Source organism: Giraffa tippelskirchi, chromosome 8 (genome assembly GCF_054371585.1).
Source record: "Giraffa tippelskirchi isolate mGirTip1 chromosome 8, T2T-mGirTip1v1.2.pri, whole genome shotgun sequence".
NCBI lineage: Eukaryota > Metazoa > Chordata > Mammalia > Artiodactyla > Giraffidae > Giraffa > Giraffa tippelskirchi.
This window is the reverse complement of record NC_137282.1, coordinates 138,013,990-138,033,920: the sequence shown is the minus strand read 5'-3', so window position 1 is coordinate 138,033,920 and position 19,931 is coordinate 138,013,990. Positions and strand designations below refer to the sequence as shown.

Genomic DNA, 19,931 nt, shown 5'->3' with positions numbered 1-19,931 from the left:
CAACATTACTACCCTAGTGGTTCAGTTATCAATTATTTCTTCTGATCCACCTTTTATGCTAGTACCTGTAGTTTATGGCTCAGAAGAAGATGGATGTCTAGGACCCCATGAGTTTAATAGAACCAAAGTCATACTAGTTTGAAAAAATAGGAATTGTTTTTGTTGTGTTTCTGTTTAGACTTTGTTCCATGCAATTTTTACCTAGGACACATTGCACTTAGTTTTTTATCTTCTAATGCTTCTTGAGCCTATCTCCTTTTTAAAGACACTGTGCATAACATATTTTAAATTTTAATTTATGTATAGTATATTACGTATAATATACTTATAGGTAAGAGCACGTATCATAATTGTAAAATTTGATGAATTTCCACACACTGAACATATCTATGTAATATGAATTCAGATTAAGACCATCACCCTAGAGCTCCTTTCTTTCTTCCTTTCTCAACTAGTCTCCACACATAACCACTCTTCTGACTGCTAACATCAAAGATTAGTTTTGCCTAATTCCTGAACATATTTTTACAGCTACATAAAATTCTATAATTTTTAAATACTGAACTTATTTATTTCTGCATTGATTATGTTCCTAAGTTTTCCTAACTATAAGCAAAACTACTAGGGAATGTGTATTTTATCTAATAATTTTTCCAGGAGTAATGATCCTCAGTGGAATGGCATGATCAGTTCAGAGATTGTTTGTGCATGTTGCCAATTTGCTTTTTTAAATAGTTAAACTCACTTAATACTCCCACCAATTGGATTCTCTTTTGTTTTATACTTCCCTAACAAATGTTGAGTCTTCTTATTTTTGTTTAAAATTCACTAAATTGATAGATGAGAAATGGTATGGAAAATAGAATTTTGAACGCACTTTACTTGTCTTATGTATTGTAGGGAATAATGAATATATTAATAAAATTTTCCACTCAAAATCCTTTTTAATACTAGGCTCTACATGGTGAGACTGTATGACTGATAAACGTTAAATAACTCAGAACTTTCAGTAATGCTTTTCTGTGTGGAATTTTGATAAGCTACTTTATTTCTGTATCTCTTTGGACCTTAATTTCTACATCTATAAAATGATGAAATTGGACTTAGTTACGTAGTATAAGACTCTGGGTAATTATCAGGAATATATAGCTCTAATATTAGATCGGTTTATAGAATAGAAGAGAATATATATATATATATTAAATTTTATATACATATATTTTGCATAAACAAAACATAAAGAAATATATTTTATATGAACATAAAAAGCAGTGCTCTAATCTATTGAAGTGTGGGAGATGATGGATTTATAAAGAGGGAAACAGAGCTCTCTGGTGTGGAAAACTGAAGAGGCCATTTAATCCAGCTTGTAGTTTCAGGGACAGGCTGTGAATGTATTAGTTAAATGCTTTGCTTTCTGGGATTAAATACTGGCTCTTCTGTGCCTCAGTTTCCTCATCTATAAAATGGGGATAATATTAGTATGTAATTCCTATTTCTTGGTGGTGTTTTGAGGATTAAAATTGCTGTTCTACATAAAGCCCTTAAACAGTACCTGTCACATAGAAAGCCCTGCATACCGGAGGTTATGCCTTAGCCAAAGAAGTGCATTCTAGGTCAATGGAAGAGCAAGGGCAAGTCACGGAACTTTGACACATGCAGGGCACTGTAGGTAATCCAGAATTTCTAGAATACAAAATGTGTAGAGATCAAAGGCAGAGGTAATTCTGAGAGATAAGCAGGGATCAGGGCATAAGGGCTTAAATGCCTGTTTTATTCACCACTTTTTTTCTCCAGTGTCCAATACAAAGCCTGTCATAATATAGATGTTAAATAAAAACCTTCTGAGTGAAAAATTAATTAGGAGGCTATGCTGCATCCTCTACATGATGCATAGCCTTTGAAAAATCTTCAAAGAAGCGTGACATGATCATCTCTGCGTTGGTGTCAGTGTGCAGAATGGATGAGAGGGGACTAAGACTGATCTGCACAACCAACTTAAGAGGCTCTTGAGGAAGAGGACTGGACTAGAACAATGATAGTAGTTGTGGACACGAGGGACCAAAGTTATAAAATATTATGTGTAGGGAACAGAAAAGGAGAAGAGATGAAACCATACTCATATACTCTTTTTTCTCTTTTCCTTTCTCACCAGTAAGCTCCTGTTTTGCCAGTCTCTTGAATACATATGCACTGTGCTTCTTTTTCTAGGTCAGTTCTTGTTCTTGTTCGGCGTTTTCCATGTTCCATCATGTTGAGGGCTAAGACTTGGCTTTTTTTGCTTTCACCTCATCACCTGAGGCAGCTGAAAGGGTCATCAGGCTCCAGGCTTATCTGGCAACGACTTCTGCATCAGCAACAGCCCCTTCATCCAGAATGGGCTGCCCTGGCTAAAAAGCAGCTGAAAGGCAAAAACCCAGAAGAACTAATATGGCACACCCCAGAGGGGATCTCCATAAAGCCCTTATATTCCAGCCGGGATACCAAGGACTTCCCTGAAGAACTTCCAGGAATGAAGCCATTCACACGCGGACCGTATCCCACCATGTACACTTTCAGGCCCTGGACCATCCGCCAGTATGCTGGTTTCAGTACTGTGGAAGAGAGCAATAAGTTCTATAAGGACAATATTAAGGGTGAGATTTTAATGTGAGACATAGTATTTATGATCAAATATAACACTTCCTCATCTTGGCTTTTTGATGGGAGGCTAGTTAATGTCTATAGAGCTAATAGTCACTTTATAATCTAGTAGTCAAGGCTATACTCTCAAAAAAAAAGAATGTTTTTCAATTTACATGGTCAAAAAAAATAGATAACCCAGAATAAAGTGCTCAATTCTTAAAAGAAAACAATACCTAAATGCACATTGTATAAAAGGAATTAGGTGAAGTTATATGAAGAAAATTCTGAGACATTGGCTTTGCCTTTGAAAAGCTTTTAATTAAAACTGTCAGGATAGGAATGGGAGGGGAAAATGGTTTATGAGATGATCAAAGAAAGGAATAAACAAATAATGTGGTACAGATATTAGTTTTTTGCGTGGTTTTTATAATTCTATTTCCCATTAAATTTGAATGGCCAAGACAAGAGCAAAAATAAATGAGCATACAAGTACTAAATTATGTTAACTGTATATAAACAGCCATATCTTCCCATGAATCTTAAAAATATTTCTATCAAAAATTGTTAAGATAAAAAAATCCTCAGATGGACATGAGATCAATATGTTTTATTCCTTCTATTCTTTATTGTAGTGAAATCTGGAATTTACTTTGTGTGTTTTTTAGTACATGGGAAACAGCAGACTCTTAGGAACTAAAGTATCTTTATGTAAGTTTGTTTGAGCATAAAGATTGTTTATTATCAAAGTAGACTGTGATGAGATGAATCAGTACTTTTAGTAGTGTTAAAATCAGTTTACTTTGATGCCAGACTGTTTAATCCTACCTTATTTTTCTTTATATATTTAGCTGGTCAACAAGGATTATCAGTTGCCTTTGATCTGGCAACACATCGTGGCTATGATTCAGATAACCCTCGAGTTCGTGGTGATGTTGGAATGGCTGGAGTTGCTATTGACACTGTGGAAGATACCAAAATTCTTTTTGATGGAATTCCTTTAGAAAAAATGTCAGTTTCCATGACCATGAATGGAGCAGTTATTCCAGTTCTTGCAACTTTTATAGTAACTGGAGAAGAGCAAGGCGTACCTAAAGAGAAACTTACTGGTACAATCCAAAATGATATACTAAAGGAGTTTATGGTCAGAAATACTTATATTTTTCCTCCAGAACCATCCATGAAAATTATTGCTGACATCTTCCAATATACAGCAAAGGTATCCTTTCTTATAGGTTTTACTATAGTTCTTAGAATGTAGGAATTTTTATAAAATGCCATAACCTAATTTGAATTTGGTAATTGAGTCTGAGTAGTAGTTATAGTATAGTCAGAATGTGGGGTTTGTATGTATAATGTTAGTTTTTATTTTTTGGTCTTTACTAGTTTTATGGTCTGTCATTACCTATAGGAGTCTGAAGAGTAGGCCTTTATTGTATTTTCTTTATTGTTAAAATTTTTATTCTCTGATAATTGTCAGAATCAGGGAGGGCTCATTATTTATACGTCTTTATTTCTCTCCAGATTTCAGAATCAATTGTGAATAGACACTGGTGTGAGATAGATGGGAGTCAAAATAGCAACTGTGTTTCTGCAAGAAAACTGGACTAGAAGATATCACTTGTATTTACAACCACAATAAGATCCCTAATATTTCACCCCTGAAGTAGGTTCATTTTCCCCAGAGTGGTAGGAAAAGAAGGTTCTTACAGTATTTCTGTATTAACAGCAGTCCTTTCACAGGGAAACATAAAGCTTCTTCATTTCCTGTAAGTAGTTCATTTATACTTTGCCTCATCATTCACACTTTATTTTTTGCTGACAATGCTCTTTTCTTATCTACCTTAAAATTAGACCATCATTCCATCATCAAATCTTTGTTTTTTAAATCTCTTTACCTCTTATAATTGCTATTCTCTCAGGACCCTTGCTAGCATTGCCTACTCTCCTCACTTGATATTTAGCCTTTACACTTTTCCATTTTATTTTTTTTCATCGATTCCATCTGCCCATGTGAATTGTATAGAATTATACATGCCTGTCACCTTTTTCAGTTTTACAAACATGCATAGGAGGATTTAGTTGAGCAGTATATGACAAACACACACAAATAGCAGTATCTTTAAATAAAGATACTAAGAGAAGTTCTCTTTCATATAAGAGAAGTTGGAAGGTAGGCTGTCAAGGTCTTGGTTATATGGAAGCTCCACAGCCATAAGGATTCCAGTCTCCTTTCATTTGGCTTTCTCCTCTATTTTTAGTATGCCAACTCATGATTAAGGAAGTAGGGAGGAGGACTTTGTTTGGAGAGAGGGACATCACCCCTCTGGTTAAAGGTGAACTTCCTGAAGGAAGAAACCAAACTTCCACTTACATCTCGGTGGACATACAGAGAGAAGATTGGAAATGCAGAACACATTGGCACTCTGAATGCATGGTTCATAGACAAGAGGAGAGTGGAGAATGGTTCTTGGGGTAGATAGTAGCAATCTGCTATTATGGACTTGGACTTTTAACCTTGTGCAAGACTCATGTCACCTACAAGTTCAAAATTGCTTTATATAATTCTTCATATAAGTGATAAATGTGCTAGTTTCAGATACTGATGAAATACGTTATATTGAAGTACTTTCTAAACTTTTATGTTATTCCTTTAAAAAAATTTACTTATGGCAAAACACATATAACATAAAATTTACCATCTGAGTCATTTCCAAATAAACCATTCAGTGGCTTTAAGTCCATTCACTTTGTTGTGTAACCATCACCATCATCCATCTCCAGAATTGTTTTCATCTTGCAAAAGTGAATCTCTGTGTCTGTTAAATAATAACTTTCCATTCTCCCCTCCCTTCGGCCTCTGGCAAACACCATTCTACTTTCTGTTTGTACTTATAAGTGGAATCATAGAGTATTTATCTTTTTGTGTCTGGCTTATTTCACTTAGCATAATGTCCTCCAGGTTCATCTACATTGTAGCTTGTGTCAGAATTTGCTTCCTTTTTAAGACTGAATAATATTCCAGTATTCTAGTATTTATGTTATTCTTAAAGAAATTCTATTAAACTGGTCTCAGTAGGGAGGCACCTGTTCGTTTCCTTGCTGCTTTCATAACTCTAAATAAACTCAAGTAGTCTGTCAATGCCATGTAATTCAGTCCCCTTATTACTTTTGTGATGAACATTTTTCAAGAACTGTTCAGTCAGTTCAGTTCAGTCACTCAGTCGTGTCCCACTCTTTGTGATCCCATGAATCGCAGCATGCCAGGCCTCCCTGTCCATCACCAACTCCCAGAGTTTACCCAAACTCATGTCCATCGAGTTGGTGATGCCATCCAGCCATCTCATCCTCTGTCGTCTCCTTCTCCTCCCTCCCCCAATCCCTCCCAGCATCAGGGTCTTTTCCAGTGAGTCAACTGTTCGCATCAGGTGGCCAAAGTATTGGAGTTTCAGCTCCAACATCAGTCCTTCCAGTGAATATTCAGGATTGATTTCCTTTAGGATGGACTGGTTGGATCTCCTTGCAGTCCAAGGGACTCTCAAGAGTCTTCTCCAACACCACAGTTCAAAAGCATCAATTCTTTGGCGCTCAGCTTTCTTTACAGTCCAACTCTCACATCCATACATGACTACTGGAAAAACCATAGCCTTGACTAGATGGACCTTTGTTGGTAAAGTAATGTCTCTGCTTCTTAATATGCTGTCTAGGTTGGTCATAACCTTCCTTCCAAGGAGTAAGCATCTTTTAATTTCATGGCTGCAATCACCATCTGCAGTGATTTTGGAGCCCCCCCCCAAGTAAAGTCTGACACTGTTTCCCCATCTATTTCCCATGAAGTGATGGGACCAGATGTCATGATCTTAGTTTTCTGACTATTGAGCTTTAAGCCAACTTTTTCACTCTCCTCTTTCACTTTCATGAAGAGGCTTTTTAGTTCCTCTTCACTTTCTGCCATGAGGGTGGTGTCGTCTGCATATCTGAGGTTATTGATATTTCTCCCAGCAATCTTGATTCCAGCTTGTGCTTCTTCCAGCCCAGCTTTTCTCATGGTGTACTCTGCACATAAGTTAAATAAGCAGGGTGACAATATACAGCCTTGATGTACTCCTTTTCCTATTTGGAACCAGTCTGTTGTTCCATGTCCAGTTCTAACTGTTGCTTCCTGACCTGTACACAGGTTTCTCAAGGTACAGGTCAGGTGGTCTGGTATTCCCATCTCTTTCAGAATTTTCCAGTTTATTGGGATCCACACAGTCAAAGGCTTTGGCATAGTCAAAAAAGCAGAAATAGATTGGTTAGTTAAAAAAGTATTTGCAAGAGTAAAATACGTATAATCCATACCATACCAACAACTAACTTTTTTGAATACTTTATATATGGGCATAATACTAAGTGGTTGTGGTGACTCATTTCTCTTAATCCTACAACTCCATGAGGAAGATAGAATTATGATATCTATTTTATTCTTTAGGAAGCCAAGGGATAACAAGGTTGAGAAACTTGCCTACAGTCCTCTGGCTAGTTAAGTGATATGACTAGAATTTGAGCACTCTGACTTGAGTTCACATTCTGAATCCACTGTAATAAGTGTGATTTAGTATTTATTATTTATTTTTGATTAATTCTTGGAAGGATAATAGTTTTTTTTTTTTTTTTTTTGGGTTCTGCAGGTTCTGTGTGATATGTATCCTACCTAACACGACATTTTAGGGGAATAGTGGATTAGTGACTGTGGTAGAAGGAACCTGTCTGAGATATCCTAAGCATTAAATGTCATAGTGAATCAAACTGAAATCTTTGAATTTTAAGTCATGCGTTTTTCCTGTTTAGTTTTCATATACAGTACTAGCACTGAATCATTTTCTTTTTTTCCCCCACTGTGTACTTATTCATGTTAAAATAAGATAATTAATAACTAGTTAACAATAATTAAATTTATACATCTTCAGCAGATGTGCCCAAAGACTTAGGGTCTTAGGACCTCTTATGAGGTCAGAGGCATCAATTTCTAATTACAGATGTCATCATTCAGTTCTTGGGCCAAAGGTTACATTCCCACTCTCAGCCAACTAATTTCAATGTTTAACTTTTGGTGCTGATTAATGGTTGATGATTCCTTTTCACTAGAAAATAAAACAGGTACATGTAATCCTTATTGTGTTTCATTGGATGAGCCATTTAAATTGAAAAATAAATGTAACTAAACATTAAATATTTTAAGTTAATGTTATATCTGAATTGAACATCATTTTAAAGTTCAGTTCAGTTCAGTCACTCAGTTGTGTCCGACTCTTTGCGACCCCATGAACCGCAGCACGCCAGACTTCCCTGTCCATCACCAACTCCTGGAGTTTACCCAAACTCATGTCCATTGAGTTGGTGATGCCATCCAACCATCTTGTCCTCTGTCTTCCCCTTCTCCTCCTGCCTTCAATCTTTCCCAGCATAAGGGTCTTTTCAAATGAGTCAGCTCTCCACATCAGGTGGCCAAAATATTGGAGTTTCAGCTTCAGCATCAGTCCTTCCAATGAATTTTCAGGATTGATTTCCTTTAGGATGAACTGGTTGGATCTCCTTGCAGTCCAAGGGACTCTCAAGAGTCTTCTCCAACACCACAGTTCAAAAGCATCAATTCTTCGGCGCTCAGCTTTCTTTACAGTCCAACTCTCACATCCATACATGACTACTGGAAAAACCATAGCCTTGACTAGACGCTGTCTAGGTTGGTCATAACTTTCCTTCCAAGGAGTAAGCGTCTTTTAATTTCATGGCTACAGTCACCATCTGCAGTAGTATTGTCTTATAAAAAATAAATTTAATAGAACCTGTTTTATATTTTTATTTAAAGTTGTGTTTTTTATTATTTTATATAGCACATGCCAAAATTTAATTCAATTTCAATTAGTGGATACCATATGCAGGAAGCAGGGGCTGATGCTATTCTGGAACTGGCCTATACTATAGCAGATGGGTTGGAGTACTGTAGAACTGGCCTCCAAGCTGGCCTGACCATTGATGAATTTGCACCAAGGTGAGTAAATTAAACTCAAATATTACCTCAACATTAAAAAAGTTTATAGGACTATTTTATGAGTGTATAGCAAAATATATTGATAAAATGAATTTGTGTATATAAATGTACCAGATTCTTTTAGGGAATAAGCCAGTACTCCTTATAATTATTAATAAAATTCAGAGTTAAGTTTGACCATGCTTCTTTGTAAATTAGAGGAATTTTGTTTTCTGCTATTCTGAAAATAATTAACTGACACATTTTGAAAAGTAATTTAAAAATGTAAATATAATTTTCAAGACAGATTTGTTTTTGTTCTTTTAAAAAATAAGTCCTCTATTATAGGTTTAAGGTTATTGAAGTACATATGCTTTGATTTTAATTCAAATGAAGTCATTTGAAATTAAAATCTGAGCTTTTGCACGCGCGTGTGTGTGTGTGTGTGTGTATGTGATGCAATTAGTTTTATTTTCCATTTTATAATCAGATTTTGGACTTAACATTACTATTTTAGGTTGTCTTTCTTCTGGGGAATTGGAATGAACTTTTATATGGAAATAGCAAAAATGAGAGCTGGGAGAAGACTCTGGGCTCACTTAATAGAGAAAATGTTTCAGCCTAAAAACTCTAAATCTCTTCTACTAAGAGCACATTGTCAGACATCAGGATGGTCACTTACTGAGCAAGTATGTATGAATTTTAAGAAGTCATTTATTTTCTTCTAAGCAACGTGGCCTAGGCAAGAAATGTATTTAAGAACTTTTCTGCTAATATTTGAAAATCACAATTGTTCTGAAGCATAATGCATATTTAATGTTTGTTTTTACACAAATTATAATAAAATTTGCTCCCTCTAGTGGTTAACAATATAAAATCATTTAAATCTTAGCTTTCTTGTATGGAGCTTACTTGTATGGCTGTGTGTTTTACTTTTTTGAGAGTAAAAAATAAGTGATGATGAGGAAGAAGTACAGTTATAATTTAATATCATCTTAAGTAATTTTAATGATTAAAATTCTTAACACCGAATGTCCTTATTAAAGTTGGTGTTATACATACTTTTTATGTACATGTTATATGTTTAAGCATCCATGCAAATAAACCACTTAAAAACTATTGTCAGTTGGATAATCTATTTTAATTTCATTTAATTAAAAAATTATATAGTGGTGATCTTTTTAACATGCATTTTCTTAATGTATTGAATTATTTTGATAGATTAAAAATAAGTTATAACTTTAAAGTTACATTGCTTTTATACATTTAAAGGCAAATAAAAACTAGAAATATCCATATTAAATATGACTTCAGGTATGTATAAATGGAAAAATACAGAGTTCAGTGTTGGAAGGAACTTCAGTAATCATTTTTGTCTTAATCCCCTCATTTTTACAGCTAGGTAAACTAAAGTTCAGAAAGGTCTAGTGACTTGCCCAGATCATAGTTAGGAACAGAATAAACTAGAAGTCATATCTCCTGTCTCATAGTCCATTCTTTATCTGTTTTATTAATAAATCATCGCCAGTTTTGGCCACCTCATTAGAGTAGATACTTAGAGGTATACAGTAATTAGGAAATAGTGAATTATGAAATGAAGGATATTAATAATCTAAGTAGACAATGTATTACATTCATGATGCTCATACAGAAGATTATTTAGATAAAAAATAAGCATAACAAATATTTAATATTTCAAATAATCATAAGAGGCAATGTTTTATTGCTTAAGCACAGACTAGGCACTTGGGCTCGTAATTCTAAGTCTAGTTTGTTTCCTAATTTGTTTAAATTTATTTGATATTCTGAAGACTAAGGTAGATTTTAGCAAAGAAAGTATGCATCAAGCACTCCTAATTGTATCATCATTTACAGCTGCAGTATATATCAGTTGGCTTGTTTTGCTTTTTACTAAATGTTTTAGGATCCTTACAATAACATCATTCGTACCACAGTAGAAGCAATGGCAGCGGTGTTTGGAGGTACTCAGTCTTTGCACACAAATTCTTTTGATGAAGCCCTGGGTTTGCCAACTGTGAAAAGTGCTCGAATTGCCAGGAACACACAAATCATTATTCAAGAAGAATCTGGGATTCCCAAAGTGGCTGATCCTTGGGGAGGTTCATATATGATGGAATCTCTCACAAATGATATTTATGATGCTGCCTTGAAGGTGAGTTTCTCCTCTTTGAAACTTTGCTTTCAAGATTTACAGATTTATGAAGATTTATAGATTTGTGATTTATAAATGAAATCATTTATAGATTTGTATCAGGATTTATAAAGTGAGAGAAAAGGGGAATTTTAGATTTGACTTTATTTAAAACAAATTTAGTTAAAAAAATTTTTTTTATTTATATTATTTTATGGAAAGAGTTAAAAAGACAACTAATGTTACAAGACTATAATAAAATAAGCAATCCTTTGTTCTCCACTTGCTTGTTTTCATGTTTCCTTGAGTCAGCTACATTTTTTGTTTGTTTTTGTCTCCATATTTTAAAATTACATGTGTATACTGTTTGTCCTAACTCAGTTAGTTTAGACCTTTTTCTATTGCTTTGCTAGTATGGTGGTGTGATATTTTAGCTGGATCTTGCCCCTTCTCTCCCATCATACCATAATACTCATGTATTATAATTATATCTCAGTGTAACACCTTCCTGAAGCCCTCTAAATTCTTGTTTGATTTAGACTGGTTTCTCTCTGGACCATTACTATCCTTGGACTTCCCTTTGTCATTACTCTGGGAATTCTTTTCACCTCTGCTGTGTTGAATCTGTATCCTGAATCCTGTCTCTTTGTTGATTATCCCTTGTTGTTCTCAAGCACATCTTATGAGAACCTCCTAAAAATGGTGCATGGGAAGTGAATTATTTGAAACTTTGGACACTTGAAAATGTCTTTATTCTACTTTCATGTTTTATAGTCTGGGTTTGGAATTTTTCACTTGGGAGTTTGTAAGCAAATCTTTAAGCATTCACCTACTTTTTATTCCAGCTTCCAATATTTCCGTTCAGAAGTCTGATGCCATTCTCACCCAGGCTCTTTTTTCTGAAAACTTTAGGATCTCTTCTCTATTTTTGTATTGATTTATCTTTGGCATATGTATCTTTCCCTACATTGTCCTTGACCTTTGATGGACATTTTTTCACCTGGCCGTTTTTTCATGTTTTCATGGCTTTGGGAAATTGTCATATATTATTTCTTTGGTTATTTCTTTCCTGTCATTTTTCTGTCGTTTCTCTTTTTTAGAACTTTAGAAATCATGTTCTGACATTCTTATAATGCATCTTCGAGGGTTTTTTTTTTCTTCTGTTTTTTTGAAGAGTCCTCAGCTTTATCTTTCTACTTAAATACTTTAAAATTCATGTATCATGTTTTTAATTTCTAAGAGGTCACTTTTATATTCTACTTTTTCTGCTTGCATGTCATACTCTTTGTCTCATTAATATAGAATCTCTTCTTCCTTTTCTGAAGATAATTATATCTTTTGAAGTTTTCTTATATATCCGATGTTGTCACTGTTTCCTCTGTGCTCCTTTTTGTTTGCAGTTTTATTTAGAATGCAGGGTTTTGTTTCATACACATCTTATCCTTGCCTCTTCTGGTACTTGATGTTTCATAGTCCATTGCTTCTCCAGCCTAGTAAGTTTTGGTTTTCCTGACAGAAAGGGAAAAGGTAGTTACAAACTCTCAAGTAGTTTCCATCTTTTTAGCTTCCTAAAAGATTCTCACCTTCTGTTGAATCTAGTATAGGTTTCTCTTTCTTAAATTTGTAAGGGGAAAGCCAGTTTGACCTTTCTCTTTTCTGAGAAGTCATATCCCATTCCACCATCCATCTTCCACTATCTCATGTATATATGAGGCTGTGATTGAAGGTTTAGATGTTTCTTGATGTCAGTAAAGATAGAGTTATATCATTACTCTATTCCTCAAATCAAAAATAAAATGGCATTTTGAAATTTTTTTTTGGAGTTTTTATTTATGTAACCATGAAAGCTTTATATAACTAAAATTAAAGACTACACAATTAGTGTTATCTTTAGTTGGCTTCTAAAACGAGTGAGAGGTGTTGTGTTTTCCAAAATGCACCTGTTAGTTCTTCTGTTGTCTTTTTTGTTTTGTTTTTTTTCTTGATTTTGTTTTTGTTTTGGTTTTTTAAATTAATTAGTTTATTTTAATTGGAGGCTAATTACAATATTGTGGTGGTTTTTGCCATATATTGACATGAATCAGCCACGGATGTACATGTGTCCCCCATCGCGAACCCCACTCCCACCTCCCTCCCCATCCCATCCCTCAGGGTGGTCCCAGTGCACCAACTTTGAGTGCCCTGTTTCATGATCGAACTTGGACTGGTCATCTGTTTCACATATGGTAATATACATGTTTCAATGCTATTCTCTCAAATCATCCCACCTTCGCCTTCTCCCAAAAGGTCCAAAAGTCTGTTCTTTATATCTGTGTTCTTTTGCTGTCTCACATATAGGGTCATTGTTACCATCTTTCTAAATACCATATATATGCATTAATATACTGTATTGGTGTTTTTCTTTCTGACTTACTTCACTCTATATAATAGACTCCAGTTTCATCCACCTCATTAGAACTGATTCAAATGCATTCTTTTTAATAGCTGAGTAATATTCCATTGTGTATATGTAGCACAAATTTCTTATCCATTCGTCTGCCAATGGATATCTAGGTTGCTTCCATGTCCTAGCCATTGTAAACATTGCTGTGATGAACATTGGGGTACACGTGTCTCTTTCAATTCTGGTTTCCTCGGTATGTATGCCCAGCAGTGGGATTGCTGGGTCATATGACAGTTCTATTTCCAATTCTTTAAGGAATCTCCACACTGTCCTACATTGTGGCTGTACTAGTTTGTATTCTCACCAACAGTGTGAGAGAGTTCCCCTTTTCTTCACACCCTCGCCAGTGTTTATTGTTTGTAGACTTTGATAGCAGCTGTTGCTGATTGGCATGAGATGGTACCTCATTGTGGTTTTGATTTGCATTTCTCTGATAATGAGTGATGTTGAGCATCTTTTCATGTGTTTGTTAGCCATCTGTATGTCTTCTTTGGAGAAATGTCTGTTTAGTTCTTTGGCCCATTTTTTGATTGGGTCATTTATTTTTCTGGTATTGAGCTGCATGAGCTGCTTGTATATTTTTGCGATTAGTTCTTTTTCGGTTGCTTCATCTGCTATTATTTTCTCCCATTCTGTAGGCTGTCTTTTCACCTTGCTTATAGTTTCCTTCGTTGTGCAAAAGCTTTTAAGTTTAATTAGGTCTCATTTGTTTATTTTTGCTTTTATTTCCATTGCTCTGGGAGGTGGGTCATAGAGGATGCTGCTGGGATTTATGTCAGAGAGTGTTTTGCCTATGCTTTCCTCTAGGAGTTTTATAGTTTCTAGTCTTACATTTAGATCTTTAATCCATTTTGAGTTTATTTTTGTGTACAGTGTTAGAAAGTGTTCTAGTTTCATTCTTTTACAGGTGGTTGACCAGTTTTCCCAGCACCACTTGTTAAAGAGATTGTCTTTTCTCCATTGTATATTTTTGCCTCCTTTTTCAACGATAAGGTGTCCATAGGTGCATGGATTTATCTCTGGGCTTTCTGTTTTGTTCCATTCGTCTATATTTCTGTCTTTGTGCCAGTACCATACTGCCTTGATGACTGTAGGTTTGTAGTATAGTCTGAAGTCAGGCAGGTTGATTCTTCCAGTTCCATTCTTCTTTCTCAAGATTGCTTTGGCTATTCGAGATTTTTTTGTATTTCCATACAAATTGTGAAATTGTTTGTTCTAGTTCTGTGAAAAATACCATTGGTAGCTTGATATAGGGATTGCACTGAATTTATAGATTGCTTTGGGTAGTATACTCATTTTCATTATGTTGACTCTTCCAATCCATGAACGTGGTATATTTCTCCATCTATTTGTGTCATCTTTGATTTCTTTCATCAGTGTATAGTTTTCTATATATAGGTCTTTTGTTTCTTTAGGTAGATTATTGCTAAGTATTTCATTCTTTTTATTGCAATGGTGAATGGGATTGTTTCCTTAATTTCTGTTTTCTCATTGTTAGTGTATAGGAGTATAAGGTCTTTCTGTGTATTAATTTTAGATCCTGCAACTTTACTATATTCATTGATTATCTCTAGTAATTTTCTGGTGGTGTCTTTAGGGTTTTCTATGTAGAGGATCATGTCATCTGCAAACTGTGAGAGTTTTACTTCTTTTTTTCCATCTGGATTCCTTTTATTTCTTTTTCTTCTCTGATTGCTGTAGCTAGGACTTCCAAAACTATGTTGAATAGTAGTGAGAGTGGGCACCCTTGTCTGGTTCCTGACTTTAGGGGAAATGCCTTCAATTTTTTGCCATTGAGGATAATATTTGCTGCGGGTTTATCATATATGGCTTTTATTATGTTGAGGTATGTTCCTTCTATGCCTGCTTTCTGGAGAGTTTTTATCATAAATGGGTGTTGAATTTTGTCAAAGGCTTTCTCTGCATCTATTGAGATAGTCATATGGTTTTTATCTTTCCGTTTGTTAATGTGTTGTATCACATTGATTGATTTGTGAGTATTGAAGAAACCTTGCATCCTTGGGATAAAGTCCACTTAGTCATAATATATGATCTTTTTAATATGTTGTTGGATTCTGTTTGCTAGAATTTTGTTGAGGATTTTTGCATCTATGTTCATAAGTGATATTGGCCTGTAGTTTTCTTTTTTTTTTGTGGCATCTTTTCTGGTTTTGGTATTAGGGTGATGTTGGCCTCATAGAATGAGTTTGGGAGTTTATCTTCCTCTGCAGTTTTCTGGAAGAGTTTGAGTAGGGTGGGCATTAGCTCTTCTCTAAATTTTGGTAGAATTCACCTGTGAAGCCATCTGGTCCTGGGCTTTTGTTTGTTGGAAGATTTTTGATTAGTTTCAATTTCCATATTTGTGATGAGTCTGTTAAGATTTTCTGTTTCTTCCTGGTTCGGTTTGGAAGGTTATACTTTTCTAAGAATTCATCCATTTCTTCCAAGTTGTCCATTTTATTGGCATATAGTTGCTGATAGTAGTCTCTTATGATCCTTTGTATTTCTGTGTTGTCTGTTGTGATTTCCCCATTTTCATTTCTGATTTTGTTGATTTGATTCATCTCCCTTTTTTTCTTGATGAGTCTGGCTAACAGTTTGTCTATTTTATTTATCTTCTCAAAGAAGCAGCTTTTAGTTTTGTTGATTTTTGCTAAAGCCATCCTGTTTTCATTGGTTTCTATGCATATTTTGATTTCCTTTTTTATTTCTTCCGTGATTTGTTGGTTATTCAGATGCATGTTGTTTAGCCTCTCATATGTTTGTGTGTTTAATAGTTTGTTTTTTTTTCTCTTGTATTTGACATCTAATCTTACCACACTGTGACCAGAAAAGATGCTTGAAATGATTTCAATTTTTTTGAATTTACCAAGGCTAGATTTATAGGCCAGGATGTGATCTATACTGGAGAATGTTTTGTGTGTGCTTGAGAAAAAGGTGAAATTCATTGTTTTTGGGTAAAATGTCCTATAGATATCAATTAGGTCTAACTGGTCCATTGTATTATTTAAAGTTTATGTTTCTTTGCTAATTTTCTGTTTGGTTGATCTATCCATAGGTGTGAGTGGGATATAGTCTCCCATTATTATTGTGTTACTGTTAATTTCCCCTTTCATACTTGTTAGCATTTGCCTTACATATTGAGGTGCTCCTATGTTGGGTGCATACATATTTATAATTGTTATATCTTCTTGGATTGATCCTTTCATCATTATGTAGTGTCCTTTTCACGGCCTTTATTTCAAAGTCTATTTTATCTGATATGAGTATTGCTACTCCTGCTTTCTTTTGGTCTCCATTTGCATGAAATATCTTTTTCCAGCCCTTCACTTTCAGTCTGTATGTGTCCCTTGGTTTCAGGTGGGTCTCTTGTAGACAGCATATATAGGGGTCTTGTTTTTGTATCCATTTAGCCAGTCTTTGTCTTTTGGTTGGGGCATTCAACCCATTTACATTTAAGGTAATTATTGATAAGTAGATCCCGTTGCCATTTACTTTGTTGTTTTGGGCTCAAGTTTATAAACCTTTTCTGTGTTTTCTGTCTAGGGAAGGTCCTTTAGCATTTGTTGAAGAGCTGGTTTGGTGGTGGTGAATTCTCTCAGCTTTTGCTTGTCTGTAAAGCTTTTGATTTCTCCTTCATATTTGAATGAGATCGTTGCTGGGTATAGTAATCTGGGTTGTAGGTTTTTCTCTTTTATCACTTTAAATGTGTCCTGCCATTCCCTCATAGCCTGAAGAGTTTCTCTTGAGAGATCAGCTGTTATCCTTATGGGGATCCCCTTGTGCGTTATTTGTGCTTTTCCTTTGCTGCTTTTAATATTTGTTCTTTGTGTTTGATCTTCATTAGTTTGTTTAATGTGTGTCTTGGGGTGTTTTGCCTTGGGTTTATCCTGTTTGGGACTGTCTGGGTTTCTTGGACTTAGGTTGCTATTTCCTTTCCCATTTTAGGGGAGTTTTCAACTATTATCTTCTCAAGTATTTTCTCATGGCTTTTCTTTTTGTCTTCTTCTGGGACTCCTAGGATTCAAATGTTGGGGCATTTAACATTGTCCCAGAGGTCTCTGAGGTTGTCCTCACTACTTTAAATTATTTTTTCTGCTCTACTTCATTTATTTCCACCATTGTATCTTCCACCTCACTTATCCTGTCTTCTGCCTCAGTTATTCTACTGTTGGTTCCCTCCAGACTGCTTTTGATCTCAGTTATTGCATTATTCCTTACCTATCGACTCTTCTTTATTTCTTCTAGTTCCCTGTTAAACATTTCTTGCATCTTCTCAATCCTTGTCTCCAGGCTATTTATCTGTAACTCCATTTTGTTTTCAAGATTTTGGATTGTCTTTACTATCATTATTCTGAATTATCTTTCAGGTAGACTCCCTATCTCCTCTTCTTTGGTTTGGTTTGGTGGGCATTTATCATGTTCCTTTACCTGCTGAATATTTCTCTGCCTTTTCATTTTGTTTAGATTGCTGTGTTTGGGGTGCCCTTTCTGTAGGCTGGAAGTTTTTGGTTCCTTTTTATTGTGGAGCCTGCTCCCTGTGGGTAGGGTTGGACTAGTGGCTTGTCAGGTTTCCTGGTTAGAGGAGCTTTTGTCTGTGTTCTGGTGAGTGGAGCTTGATCTCTTCTCTCTGAACTGCAATGAAGTGTCGTTGAGTTTTGCGGTGCCTATGGGATTGATGTGACTTTGGGCAGCCTGTATATTAATGCTCAGGGCTGTGTTCCTGCATTGCTGGAGAATTAGCGTGGTATGTCTTGCTCTGGAATTGTTGGCTTCTTGGGTGGAATTTGGTTTCAGTGTAGGTATGGAGGCTTTTGGGTGAGTTCTTGTCTATTAGTGTTCCCTGGAGTCAGGAGTTCTCTGATGTTCTCAAGTTTTGAATTTAAGCCTCCTGCCTCTGGCTTTCAGTCTTATTCTTACAGTAGCCTCAAGACTTCTCCATCCATACATCACATGATAAAACATCCTAGATGATAAAACATCTACGTTAATGGTAAAACAGTTCTCTACAGCAAGGGACACCCAGAGAGATTCACAGAGTTACACAGAGAAGAGAAGAGGGAGGAGGGAGATAGAGGTGACCAGGAGGAGAAAGGAGGAGTCAAAACGGAAGAGACCAATCTAGCCAGTAATCAGTTCCCTAAGTGTTCTCCACAGCCCAAAACACCCAGAGAGATTCACAGAGTTAAGTAGAGAAGAGAAGGGGGAGGGAGGAGATAGAGGTGACCTGGGGGAAAAAAGGTAGAGTTAAAAGGGGAGAGAGCAATCAAGCCAGTAATCACACCCCTAAGTGAAAATGGGTACTGAAGATTAGATTTTTAAAGGTACAAAATTGATAACAAATACCAAAAAGCAAACATTAAAAATCTAGAGTAGAGGTTAGATTCTCAAAAATACATATTAAAAATACAAAACAAAACCAATCATAAAAATTATAAAAAATATATATATGAAATTTACTTTAAAAATAGGATCTTTTTATTTTTTTGCAAGGTAATCGTAGGTTATAAAAATGAAAATTAAAGGAGTAATAATTTAAAAAAATTAAAAAGTGATCATAGTAAAAATATATCTAGGAATTTCTTTGGAGCTGTTGTGAGCAGTGTGGGGTCATTTCAGTTTCAGATAGTTCCTTGTTCCAGTTTGTACTTCTTCTCAAGTTCTATATGCCCCCTCCAATGCTTAGTCAGTGTTAACTACAGGGTCTTAATATGTTGCACCTGTCACTTCCAAAGCGGTTCCCTCTTTTTTGTTTTGGCTTCCTCTGTTTGCAAGTCTGTTCAGTGTCTAAATTCCATCCTGACACAAGAGTGCAAAGGTGGTCACTTATTTAGGCTCACTTGTTCAGTTGTGTTGTGGGGAGGGAGGGATACTGCAAACAAATATCACTGGTGTGTGTGGAGAGTGCTTGCCCTGTATGGACCACACTGGGTTTGCTCCAGCTCAAGGCAGCGTGTGCTTCCCAGGTCTAAGCTGCTCAGGTTCTCGGGTACTCTGCAAGTGCACAGACTCTGTTGGGCATGCGTTTTGTGCCCTTCCCAGGTCTGAGCAGCTCAGGCGACTAGGTGCTTGGCAAGCACACTGTCCCAGGTGGCCTGTGCGTCTTAGTCACCTCCCCGGTCTTGGCCGCTTGGTTTCCTGGGTGCGCCACGAGAGCATTGTCTCAGGTGTGCTGTGTCTCCTCTGGGGAGCTGATCTCAGGCTGCAACCCTCCTGGCAGATATCAACCGTCCAGGATCCCAGGAAGACGTGATTAGCAGCTGGGAGCCTGCTCACAGTTTGGTGGAGAATGGCGGTCTCTGGGGCTGAGATTGCAGCAGCCCCTTGCCTTCTGGTTCAGGCTGTTGCATGCCTGCCTCTCTGCCTCTGGCAGTGGGTAAAGGCCTGTATGCAGCCGACTAGCTCTCCTTTGGTATTTGCTCAATGCTTTATTGTGTGAGAAGGCCAGTCTGCACGTTAGAGCCTTTTGCAGTAAAGTTCTCACTTTTTTCTCTCTGGAGATCCCACAGTTTGGGTTACTATCTCATGTTAGCTCCCTCAGATTGTCCTCAGGGCATTCATGCCCGATCCTTAACCTAAGCACTGATTGTGCAACCCATGCCTCCCTGTCCAGCCCCCACTTGCTGGTGGCAGATGCAAGCGTCTGGGCTACTTCTCCACTGGCAGTTGCGGTTAGGCACGTATTCTGTGGGTTTTTTTTTTTT

The 19,931-nt window shown here is 36.2% G+C and overlaps 1 protein-coding gene across 2 annotated transcripts in view; it reads left to right on the top strand.

The window, feature by feature from the left end:
• The window catches only part of MMUT (methylmalonyl-CoA mutase), a 40,162-nt gene that overhangs the window by 4,559 nt on the left and 15,672 nt on the right, over nucleotides 1–19,931 (top strand). For both annotated transcript variants that reach the window (XM_081520802.1, XM_081520803.1), the window contains exons 2-6: nucleotides 2,212–2,636; nucleotides 3,474–3,841; nucleotides 8,496–8,653; nucleotides 9,150–9,321; nucleotides 10,557–10,805. In XM_081520802.1, the coding sequence (XP_081376928.1) occupies nucleotides 2,252–2,636; nucleotides 3,474–3,841; nucleotides 8,496–8,653; nucleotides 9,150–9,321; nucleotides 10,557–10,805 (1,332 nt within the window). In that variant the 5' untranslated portion in view covers nucleotides 2,212–2,251. The remainder of the gene's footprint in view (nucleotides 1–2,211; nucleotides 2,637–3,473; nucleotides 3,842–8,495; nucleotides 8,654–9,149; nucleotides 9,322–10,556; nucleotides 10,806–19,931) is intronic.